The following is a 12,498-nucleotide window of genomic DNA, read 5'->3' as shown; positions in this document are numbered from 1 at the left end:
TATTTTATTATTTCCTTAAATAAAATTTACGGAATTACCTAATATGGCTAAAGTATATATGGCAATTAATGATTTTGAATAATAAAGATTTGTTAAAAATTATTGTATCTTCTATCATATTTGTTTAATATTAAACTATTAAATAAATTAAACAACCACAATAACCATATAATAAAAAATTTAGATTTTTCTGTATATGTTATATTTTGAATTTTTAAAAACGACTATAAATTACTAAAACTGTTAAAAGTTTCACATTCAAATGATTACAAAATTATATAAGTAAAAAGTATAATTTAATTAATTATTAAGATTAATATATATATATATATATATATATATATCGTTTTAAATTAAACTATAAACCATATAAAATACATAAATCTTTTAGTTTCATAATTTACTTTGAACAATTTTTTGGTAAAAGTTTTGAACGAACATTGACAACTTTTTTTTTTAAATTATAAATTATTAAAACTATTAATCCCACAATGAAAATTTTGTTATCAGTAATTTATTTTTTTTTCTATAAAAGATACAAATGATCAAAAAAATTACATGAGTAGAAATCATCATTTAATAGACAATAATATTAAAAATATACTGAAATAAACTATGTATGTTAGTATCATTTAAATTTAACTACATATTCTATCAAATATTAAAAAAAAAAAATTTTAGATAAATAAAATTAATTTATATGTTCGCACCAATTTAATTATATATTTAATAGTTGTTGACTTTTAATACATTAATTAATTTTTATATATAATATTTATCCCGCCTAAGGCGCGGATCTTAACCTAGTTTTATAGGTATAGAGAGACCAATATATGAGCTTATAAAAATTTGGTCCGATATTTTTATATATAAAATTGTTGTTCAAGTAATAAATTTTGAGAATCGAAAATTTTGGGTTTTGTTCTGTTTGCTTATTTTTTTAAATAATTTTAAGTAATTTGAGTTATATATCAGATAATTCAAATAAAAATATTTGAATGATTTTAGGTGGTTCGATCTTTAGAATAATTCAACAGTTCGGTTTTGGAGAATATATATATATGTATATGAGTACAAAAAAATTAGTTTATAAATTATATTTTTAGATATACAATTATTTTAAAACTAAATATAAATAAGATAAAAACTGTGTTTGGTATTTAAATATTCATTTGGCTTTAATTTAATTTTGTTTAAATATTTTGTGTTTAAAATACTGAACCATTCAGATATTTATTATGATTTTTGGTTTAGTTCTGTTCGGTTCTGGATAGAAATGCTCAAACCTACAAAAGCTTGAGAACTCATCATGGTTGCTTTAAACTTTTAAGAAAAGACTTCAGCTATAAGAGTTTAGTACAGTTTTCTCAGTTTGCTATACCCCCAAACCAAACTACTCTCCTCGTTTATCAGTACTAGACTACTAGAATTTAACTTTCCACTACACACACACACAAGTCTGCTTATATAGTTGATGTCTTGACGATGATGATGCACTAGATGAGAGAGTAGACAACATCATCATACGTAGGGAAGGTCAATGGTCCATCCCCAAGGACTAGCACACAAGTCACAAGAACCGCGACAAAGATTGTGAAAATCAGAAACGATTTACACGGGTCCGCGCTGTTCTGTTTCTCTGCCCCAACCGTCATAATCCCTTCACTTCCACTTCCAAGTTGAAACACCGGACAAGTGAAGAATCCGTACACAACCCCAGCTACAAGTGCTCCAAGATTTGTCCTGTCATGACTCACACATGTTATTAGAAGCATAAAACACACAAGTACCCCATGATCAGATGAAAGCTTACCAGTCATCTATTGGACCGAAATGGCTTAGTATGAGACCAAGCCCTGTCATTATAATGGCCTTCTGAAACAAGTCTTCGTACTCTTCTCTTTTGATCATCTCCTTGTTCTGAGATTGGTCAACAAGCCAAGCCCCTATTAAAGCAAATGCTGGTCCCTACACCAGCAAGAGTTTACATGATTTGATATTTTGAATGTTTAGGAACGGTGCAATGCAATTTGGTGGGGGAAGAAACAAGTATATTAACTTACAGTTCCTCCAACTGTAGGATCTGGTGTATGAAGGAAGCTCATGAAATTACCAGAGACTCCTCCCAGAATACAAATGAGACAGAACGTGAGTAGCCCATAGTCACGGCAGACTCTTGGTCCAAAGGTAAGCAGAGCCCATGAGCTAAGGGCTACATGAGGGATTCCAGAGTGCTGCAAAATGTAAAATTGTTTCAGTGACAAACTTACATGAAACCAAGACATCAAGAGTGGCTGAGTTTGACAAGATTGGGTGCTTCAAATAGCTGTTCTGAGACAGTAAAAGAATGGGAAGAACAGACCCAATCTGTTGGTCTTGTACCAGAAACATGGGCGTGACCAGCCTCCACCATTCGCCAGCCACGATTAGATCGTTTATCTTTGCTCCATATAACAGCGGTAGGGATAAGAGTCCCATATCATTGTTCCTCACCGGAGCCGCCGCTTCAAACAGACACACTCCAACGTTTATGGATGCCAATATGCTCCTGGAGAGAGACACACACACAACAAGAAAGAAAAGGTTTTTCTAAGCATCTACAAGACACATCTAAGACGAACAAGAGGTGATTGTAGGGTTCTTACACAGCATAGAAGTTCAATGGATCTTCTCCATCATTATTACTTTCGATATCAGACTTTCTCAATTTGCTTGCTACTGAGCTCTCTTCTCGTTTAACCATCGCATCTGAGAGTCAAAGAAACAGCCAAGTAAGCGACTATTAGCAAGAGGAAATCAAAGGAAACACTTATCTTAAAAGGATCATAATATTAATCTTATACCTTTTTGTTGTTTTTCAAGATAAATGTTCAAAGATTCTAATTCCTTCTCTGCACTGAGTTCAGCTTCCCGATTGATTTCATGCCCCACGGAGATAGAAGGCTTCTCATCGTTGCTTTGAACTTTCTCAAAGTAAGAATCCAACAGTTGAAGTCTCTTTTTGATAGTCTTGGTCTCTGATGATGCCCTAACCAAGCAAAGCTTTCCTCTTGAACACGGGTTCGATCTCATACAATCCCTCCCCAGAGCTGCTGTTCTATGTTTCAGACCACTAGTGATACTGCTGGTAACCTCTGCCTTCATCAACACGCCCAAAGCCGGACATGGGAAGGTTCTGCCAGACGGAAAACGTCTTGGACCATCCGATGCAAACAACACTTCTCCTCTGCTCTGTCGTCCTGAAGTTCCATGCTGAGAAACATGATCTTTACAAGGGAGTTCACGATGAAGAGGAAACGACGCCATTATAAAGCTCGTATCTGTGCATTGAAAAAAAATATCTATTCATTTCATTTACCAAATCCCAAATATGAGAAGGGCAAGTCAAAGAAACAATTTGGGAGGTGATGCAACCGAAAGATAACAGAGCCGATATTGTGTATTAAAGGATCAGAATGAATCAAGAAAGGCTTTGATTTATGTACTATCTCACACACTGAGGAATTTAATCAAACAACAAAAGGTCATAACTTTATCAGTACGATTCGAGCAAAACCAGCTCTTACAAATGATAAACCTCTTCTCACTCCGACATAGTTTTAAGATATTACTAAGAGAAACTAACATCGAACACAAATGGTCGGAATCATAATCAGAAGCAGAGAAAGTGATGACTTTACCTTGGAAAAAGAAACCTGGTCCTATCTTTGGCTTGCTCAGACCTTAAGATGAAGACTGTGGTTGCAGGTATGATTAGGATTAGGATTGGATTTGGATTTTGGATGATGACAAGTGATTAGTGACTGACTGTCTTCGGGTAATGAAAATTACGTTAAAGACCCAATAGGTTTAACTTTTTATAATAACTGAGGTCACCCCGAAAGGGTCACCTCGCCAAAAATTTCCGTAGGAAGTTTTTAGCTAACCCAGTACTACCCCGCTGTCCCTGAGTATCGAACTGGCGACCTCGGGTAGTCGTGTGTGAGAAACATTCACCACCTGACGTTCTCGCGAGTTTGAGCTGAGGTGCCCGCCATTACAGTTTTTTAACCGGATCTCCTGGTCTGGTGGTAAAGGAACCTCGGCTGAGGTGCCCGCCATCACGAGTTCGAGCCCCGACCACAGCGGATTTAACATGGTTTCTGTTTGGCCTCCAAGACCTTCTTCGCCAGTTCCGGTTGGACGCGATGGGATAATCGGATTAAGTGAGAGGTTCGGATACCTGGACTAAAAAAAAAAAAAAAAAAAAAAATTACGTTAAAGACTGACAAATAATAACAAATACTTTTATTGTTTGAACGGTAATGACTCGCATGTCACGAGTCACAAGTACGACTCTCCAGACCTGATCATTCCTTTTCTTTCTGATATTTTTTCTATCCCAACTATATATTTTTTATCTTTTTACTATAATCGGAAAATTTTCGAACAGAAATCTATATAGTATTTTTTTCCCTTTTAAGATAGATAGATGATGTTTTTATATATCAATATAACTTTTAACTTTATCTGAAATTCTGTAAATAATAATATTTTATAATTAATTAAATAATTTGTAATATATTTTAATCATATTTATTTTTTAAAATAAGTTTTTTTTTAATAATTGTGCTCTAAAGAAAATATTAGTTTTTCTGGAGCATTAAAGCTAAAACGCAGCTATTTTGAACTAGTAAACGATTTAAGATAAACCGATGATACATAATCAACATAATATACAATGCAAAAAAGAAAAACTCTGAGCATCTTATACAACATGTATATCATTATTTTTCTTTTTAAGGAATATAATAGATATGAAAGTTAATAAAGAAAGATAGTTTTAACCTTTATGTGGTATTAAAAAGGAAACCGGTTTCACGAAGGACATCTCCAATTTTACTTTATTTTTCGTTTTAAAATAAAGTTTAAGTAAAAATGTTCCAATGGTACTCAATTTCTCACATTATAATAGAATAAAAAAATATGTTTACTCTAGAGTAATTTTTTTGTTCATTACTATATTTTCTACTCTAAAATGAAGTACCACTGGAGCAAAATCAAATTTTATTATAGAGTTATTTTATTTTAAAGTAAAAAATATAGTAATTCATTGGAGATGGTATAATTATAAACCATGTAATTAGAATTAGTTTAGTGAAACCGGTTTACTCTTATTCTAATATAATCTTAATAGTTTAGTGATCGGCAGTGGCAGAGGGAGGAAGAAAATCATTTTACAGAGGTCAGTCAAACCGATATAATATTTATATTTTACAAGGTTAATTCATTATATTTTTCTATATACATGCAAAAAAAAATTCTAACAAAAATTAACATGGGTCGTATGAGGCACATGACACTACTTAAGCTCTGCCACTGGTAATTCGTCGGGTTGCTGGATTAAAAGAACAATGTAAACTGAACTGAACCTTGTTAACCTAAAATACGAAAAAATCAAAGAAATTATCTGAAAAGAACCTAGTTTGTGTCGAGCAAGGCTAACTGGTAGTCTTACAAAAACTGGGTTGGGTCTCTTCGTTAAGCCTATAAGGTTGTGAGGCCAGGCCTTTATCCATGCCGTGGGAATCTAGTTTGATATCTCTTTTTTATCTTCGTTAACCATCAATAAAACGCCACGTGGACGCTCCAATCGAACGAGTGGTTGTTGTTGTTTCTGTTCGAACTTCGAACGTCGTCTCTCCAAATCGTTACCTTAATCTATGATACCGAACCATCTGGTTTAATCGAATTGTATGTTAACCGGAGCGGTACCGAAACTAATCAAACAAGAGAGCACGTAAGATTGTCTCTAATGGCAATCAACCAAAACGGATAACTAAGGAAGCAGAGTTAGAGAGAGACGACGATGAGAGCCCTGACATGGACAGGATTATCTCCGCCGCCGCCGGCTATGGTGGCGCGAATGACGATGACTTCGAAGATGGTTGCCTTACGACGGATGAACCTCCGAAAAGGTCGTGTCAGTGTTAGAGCCACGGCGTCGTCTAGCGCGGCTGTTTCAAGCGGAGGAGTAGTGGAAGCGGTGGAGTTGGCTGAGATAGGAGAAAAGAGTAAGAAGTGGAAGTGGAAGGGAGAATACTCAATCAATTACTTTGTCAAGAGTTCGCCGGAGGAAGTAACTCCGGCGAGTCAGACTGTTCTCTTAGTTCACGGCTTTGGCGCCTCTATTCCTCACTGGCGAAGGTATCAGTTTTCACTTTGATTCATTTAGGATCATACTTGTGAACTATGATGTCTTGAGAGTAAATGTGTGACATCGTGAAGCTTGTCCGGAAGTTATGTATCAATGTAGTGGAGCTGAGACAGAGTTATGTTGTGTAGGAGAAGTGTAGATTAGTTATGTATAAATTAAGTGAAGCTGAGACAGAGTTTTGATTAGTTATGTATTGGTGTAATGAGGCTGAGACAGAGTTCTTTTGTTGTTTAGGAGAAGTGTAGATTAGTTTTGTATCAATTAAGTGAAGCTGAGACAGAGTAGGAGAAGTGTAATTAGTTAAGAATCAAGAAACTATTGTATGTGGAAGATTTTTTTGTATATGCATTTGGTTCTTACAAGAACTAACTAACTTTTATTTGCAGGAATATAAATGCTCTGTCTAAACACCATACAGTGTATGCCATTGATCTTCTTGGGTTTGGTGCTTCAGAGAAGCCACCTGGTTTTAGCTACACTATGGAGTCATGGGCTGAAGTAACCACCTGGCAATTATCTGATCTGTTTTAAACAAGTGTCTTGTTTTTTTAAAATTTCTTCATGTTTTTTTTCTTGCAGTTGATACTCAACTTCTTAGAGGAAGTGGTTCAGAAACCGACAGTTTTGATTGGTAACTCTGTTGGAAGCCTTGCTTGCGTTATAGCTGCTTCAGGTCTTGTTCTAATATTTGATGTGATCTATTGTCTGCTATTTTTTTGATCTAAGACTCCATTGTTTGTTGTGACTTCTTGAAAATTAGAAGAATCGCAGCGAGATCTTGTTAGAGGTCTTGTTCTGTTGAATTGTGCTGGTGGTATGAACAACAAAGCGGTGTTTGACGACTGGAGAATCAAGCTGCTGATGCCATTGCTCTTGCTTATTGACTTCTTACTCAAGCAAAGAGGAATTGCTTCTGCTCTCTTCAACCGTGTTAAAGACAGGCATGACTCATTTAACAACTTATTTGATCTACACTCTTCTTAATCGAGATCTCTAACGCACTGATGGATGAATTAAACACAGGGAGAATCTCAAGAACATCTTGACAAATGTATATGGCAACAAAGACAATGTAGATGATACCCTAGTAGAGGTATTTTCCTATTACTCACACTCTCATCTCAATGACATAGGATTAGGAACCAATTAACTGTGTTACATTTAATGGTGAAAATGTTTTTTTTTATGTTGAAAATGTTATGTCAGGTTATCGCTGGACCAGCAAACAGCGAAGGTGCGCTAGATGCATTTGTTTCCATATTAACGGGTCCACCTGGACCAAACCCGGTTACGCTGATTCCTGAAATAACCAAACCGGTTCTTGTCTTATGGGGAGACCAAGATGGATTAACTCCTCTCGACGGTCCTGTAGGTAAGTACTTCACGTCCCTTCCGGGTCAGTTACCTAACTTCAACCTATATGTTCTAGAAGGTGTTGGACATTGCCCACAAGATGATCGTCCGGATCTTGTCCATGAGCGTCTCCTTCCATGGCTGGCTCAGCTTTCTTCCACATAGTCTCAGTTACGTGTATGGTGTTTAGAAATGTATAACATGTTTGATTGTTGTGTCTGCACTAGATACTCAACTTCTACCATTTTTGTATATAAAAATGGTAACATCATATATCAAATGTTATATCGTATAAAATGGGTTCATTTATTGAATGTGTGTTTTTTTCTCATAAGTGGGGGATTTCGCTTGTGTTTTACGCAAATATCTTGTGGTTGAAAACTACTGAAGAAATCAGCAGTTCCGGTTTAGGAAGCCGATGAACCAAGCAATCAAATTTCGGTTTTGCATTCAGGTTTTAGTTGCTGGTTTTGTGAACAAGTCATCCAGTGTAGTTTTACTCATCTGCTTTTTTCCTTTTTTTTGTCATCTATGAAATTATATTAACTTGAAAAAATGAGGTTACAAGGTCAACTACGGACCACCCAGTAACCAAAACTAAACTTCTAAACAAGGACAGAGAGCGAGACATTAAACAGAGGAAGCACTTTTCTCACTGTCAAAGAGAAATAATATAGCCAATAAGGAACTCCTTTTGCCACATATGATTAAATCATGTTCTCTCCCGTGACATTTTGAACGATGAAAAAGCCCATCTATTTGTTATCCTCTCTTCCAACTCCACCCTCCACCGATCAATCTTGGCTAGCCTACTCATAAGTTCTGAGATCCGAAACTTAAAAGAAGGCCATGTTCTCGAGTTCGTTATCATTCCAAAAAGGGTAGAGTATTCAAATAAAAAAATACCTTGTTAATCTTATGGATTTCCATTGATACAATATCCCATAGAAGACAAATAAAACGAATTTCTTGCAGATCCGATGAGTTGAAAACGACCTTCTACTATGCATGATCACCTCTCCTCTGTGGTCTAGAAGCACCCAAGAGGCCAAAAACCACCTCCTATTCTTTTATTCCGATTCCACATGGCTATAGTATTACACACTAGAACCATCCAATAGGTGGAAGACACCATTTTTTGACAGTTTTTTTTTCTTTCACGTTTGTCCTCCTCTTTCATAACTCTGTCATGTTTTTTTTTTTTTTTTTTTTTTTTTTGGTAACTCTGGTATCTGGGCAGCCACATTCCCAACTATCCCACGTAAGGGGTCCAGCGCCCCAACGGAAGGGATGTTAAATCCGCTGTGGCCGGAGCTCGAAGTCGTGATGGCGGGCATCTCAGCCGAGGTTCCTTTACCACCAGACCACGAGACCCGGTTTAACTCTGTCATGTTCTTGTGCAAGAAACCAGAAATCCGCTTTCTCTCTGCCTTCATCAAGATTGATAGGTCCCAAGATTTACCACTTTTAGGCCATATTATAGGCCATATGTAGAGTCTTTATTATGCATTTAGAATCTGTTTAGAGTCATTTACAGGTCTATGTGTGTTTTGGATTAGTTTGGTGATTTTGGAACAAAATGAAACTTAAAAAGAAGAAAACCTGTAGCTGTGCAGAAAGTGAAGTCGAGACACGATATGAGCGTCGACCAACGCTTCCATGGCATCGATCGACGCTGTTGCAGATTGACGAGGCCGACCAAACTTTCAAGAATTGCACTTTTGCCCAGCAAATTTCTTATTTTCAAAGAAGCCCTTGGACATGTTAAACCTATTTATCTATATTTTACGGCCATTGTTTTGGCTACCCTTTTATTATTCTTAGTGAAGTTTTGGAGAGAAGATCAGAACTCTTTCAAAAATTGATTGGAACTCCAGTATTTCTTACCCTTAATCTCTATGCAATTATTTCTGATTATGATTTATGATTCCTATATCATGTCTGAGTAATTCAATTGTTAGATCTAGGGATTTTCTAAGGTTTTGGATGAGTTTTTGATTGATAGATCTGCTAGGTTAATCCATTGTCTCCTTCATCAATATTGTTCTTACAACTTGTTCTTAACTAGGAACTTGATCTTAGGATAATTGGAATACAACGAGAGTGTGAGCTAGGTTGCTAGACACAACGAGAATTGGCCTAATTAACTTAGTGAACTATCGAGTTAATCTTAATGCATAACTAGAGAAATTGCTCGCGCAACGAGAGTTGGCCTTCGATGATCTAGATTTAGACAGTTTGTCGCAGCAAGAGTTGGACGGTTGATATTTGAACTCGAATTCTAGGATTGAACTTAATAAACCCTTAGCAACTATTGATGATTGCATGTTTGAGATCCATTGATCTAGCGTTTTCCCCATCTGTCTACAAACTGATCTTATCGTTCTATTTGATTTACTGCTTTCTATTTCCGTTCTAACTTTACCAATAATTGTTATTCTATTGTGTGATCCACGCTTCATGTGGATTCGATACCTAAGTATTGCAATCAATTTCTTATTTGAGAGAGTTACTCTAGGGTAATTTGAGTATATCAACGATCTCATTTACCATTCTCCAAAAGCCATCAAACATAATACTGTTCTTGTTTTTTCCATACAAACCAGATAATCCAAGGGAAGAATCGACAACCCTAAGGAGATATATTTCTCTTCTTGTTCAACTCCACTAAATGGTAAAAATTAGAAAAATATGTGTTCTCAGTGAATCCCTGATACGACAAAGTTATGTTAGCCAAAGCCCACACTTGTATCGCAATGGAGCATGTAAAAATAATATGATTCACTGATTCGCCTTGAAATCCTCACGCTTGGCAAACGTGACCTAACTTAATACCTCTTTCAATCAGCAGATCACCCGCCGCGATAGCATTACATAAAGTTTTCCACATAAAGACCTTTATCTTTGGAGAGGTCTCAAATTTTTATAATGTAGCTTTAAGACTGTTGAGAGAGGGCTCCATATCCGCTACACAAATTTATTCTATTCTAGTCAACCGATTCATCAAACAGTAACCTGACTTGACTGAATAACAACCATTTTGATTGTGAGACCATATGCAATAGTCTTCTTTTTCTTACATGGGACTCATTCATGATTCTATCTATATCTTATTGGTAGAAAAGATCTTCCAATTAAAATCTTTGGATCCCAAGTTTTTGTAATGGGATTGATAAGCTGATTGACCCTGAGTTCCAAATCGACCAAGATATTCTTCATTAAGGGATATCCTACCTCTCCTTCGATCCAAGTTTCCGACCAGATAGCTATCATATTTCCATTGCCAAGTTCTCTCTGTAGAACTTAATTAAGAAATTCTCTCCCAAAAAGAATACTTCTCCATGCGTATGACGGCCTCGGTCAAAGATGCTGCTAGGAAATCAGAATGGCTATAATATCAACTCTTGAAAACTTTAATGAAGAGATAATCTGGTTGGTTTAACAGTATCCATGATTGCTTTGCAAGTAAGGATTGATTAGAACATTGAATGTCCTTGAAACCAAGCCCACCTTGATCCTTAGCTACACACATCGCCCAACTTAGCCAATGAATCTTCCTTCTATGCTCTAACAAATTCCACCAGAAGTAGGTCCTTGCTTTAGTTAAGTTCTCAAAAGCTTTCTTTGTTAGTTTGAAACAAGACATGGCATATACATGCATTGCTATAGCCATAAAATTTGAGCAGCACTTCTTTTCCTCCTTGGGATAGTAGTCTTGCAAATTATCTGGAAAGCCTATCTCTCAAATGATCATACATGAAGGCCAACAACTCTGTTTTAGATCTACTGAGACACTCATGCAACCCTAAGTACTTTCGAGTCCCTCATTCATTAGACATTCCAGTGAGAATGCAAATCTGGTCTTTAATCTCCTCGTGAACCCTTGATCCAAAAGTGATGGCTGACTTCACTTGATTAATTATTTTCCTTGTCTCCAACCCATACTCCTTTAGAATGCTCATAACCTCTTTTGATTGCTCCGCATTTTCTTTGCATACAAACAAAATATCATTAGCAAATAGGAAATGATGTATCATTAGGCCATCCTCATCAAATTTATCGCTTGAATTCTCCCTTCACTCCCAGCTCTTTCAAGAAGATGGATCAAACCTTTGATAATAAGACAAAAAGGAAAGGAGACAAAGGATTTCCTTGCCTTAGATCTCTCTCTAGAATAATCTTGCCGGATCGGATAAAGACAATGACTTGCACAAAAAATGTGGACTTGCTTACGCACTACAAGAAAACATCGTAATTCTGACGGAGATTCTGACGGAAAATGAGATCCTCGGAATATTCCGACGAATTTTGGGTTTCCTCGGATTTTCCTCGGAATATACCGATGAAATACCGAGGAAGTCATATTCCTCGGAAAACACCGACGAATACCCGAGGATATATTATAGCCGTTAGAGAGCCGTTGGGGATTTTAAAAATTCCGAGGAAAGAGCTGTTGCCGTCGGTATTCCGTCGGAATTTCCTCGGTACTGTCGGTAGCATTTCATCTATAAATACCCGCACCCCCAACCTCTTCATTCACTTCATTTCTTCATCCTCTCACATACTATATTTACACACGAATTTGATTGAAAAAAGCATGTCTTCTTCAAATTATTATCGTTCTTGGATCGATCGACCTCATTTGGATCCGAACACGAGATTGCTTACGGAAGAATACAACGAGGTATAGCCGAATTCATGGGGTTAGTTCAACGACAACCGGAAGCAGAAACGGGTATGTTAAGATGTCCTTGCTCTAATTGTAAAAATAGAAAGATTATTAAAGAGTGGGATGTTTGGACTCATCTATATTTGAATGGGTTTACACGAAGTTACAAAATTTGGTATCATCATGGAGAAACTGATTATGAATATGGTAGTACTAGCGAACCTCAGCCTGCGGTTAGGTTAGAAGAACCAATTAGAATGGATGTAGATTATGGTGTAGG

The 12,498-nt window shown here is 36.3% G+C and overlaps 2 protein-coding genes across 4 annotated transcripts; one reads left to right on the top strand and one right to left on the bottom strand.

Annotated features, from left to right (window-relative positions):
* Positions 1-1,310: 1,310 nt before the first annotated feature.
* On the bottom strand, positions 1,311-3,818 carry LOC106320542 (RHOMBOID-like protein 9, chloroplastic). 2 transcript variants are annotated; one of them, XM_013758926.1, is made up of 7 exons: positions 3,681-3,818; positions 2,844-3,320; positions 2,646-2,748; positions 2,383-2,548; positions 2,064-2,234; positions 1,814-1,968; positions 1,311-1,743 (listed from the first exon to the last, which is right to left on the bottom strand). In XM_013758926.1, the coding sequence occupies exons 2-7, from the start codon at positions 3,304-3,306 to the stop codon at positions 1,497-1,499; spliced, it is 1,305 nt and encodes a 434-aa protein (XP_013614380.1). In that variant the 5' UTR covers positions 3,307-3,320; positions 3,681-3,818; the 3' UTR covers positions 1,311-1,496. The 2 variants fall into 2 exon arrangements, with proteins under 2 accessions (XP_013614380.1, XP_013614381.1); XM_013758927.1 differs by having other exon boundaries at positions 2,844-3,327; positions 3,681-3,802.
* A 1,910-nt stretch (positions 3,819-5,728) lies between these two features.
* On the top strand, positions 5,729-7,863 carry LOC106320541 (uncharacterized hydrolase YugF). Of its 2 annotated transcripts, none has more exons than XM_013758925.1 (6): positions 5,729-6,186; positions 6,583-6,694; positions 6,776-6,869; positions 6,960-7,137; positions 7,220-7,289; positions 7,403-7,863. In XM_013758925.1, the coding sequence occupies exons 1-6, from the start codon at positions 5,849-5,851 to the stop codon at positions 7,712-7,714; spliced, it is 1,104 nt and encodes a 367-aa protein (XP_013614379.1). In that variant the 5' UTR covers positions 5,729-5,848; the 3' UTR covers positions 7,715-7,863. The 2 variants fall into 2 exon arrangements, with proteins under 2 accessions (XP_013614379.1, XP_013614378.1); XM_013758924.1 differs by having other exon boundaries at positions 5,734-6,186; positions 6,957-7,137.
* The last annotated feature ends 4,635 nt before the right edge of the window (positions 7,864-12,498 follow it).

Source organism: Brassica oleracea, unplaced genomic scaffold (genome assembly GCF_000695525.1).
Source record: "Brassica oleracea var. oleracea cultivar TO1000 unplaced genomic scaffold, BOL UnpScaffold00955, whole genome shotgun sequence".
NCBI lineage: Eukaryota > Viridiplantae > Streptophyta > Magnoliopsida > Brassicales > Brassicaceae > Brassica > Brassica oleracea.
Note: the sequence above shows the minus strand (reverse complement) of the source record. Positions and strands in the feature narration are given on the sequence as shown.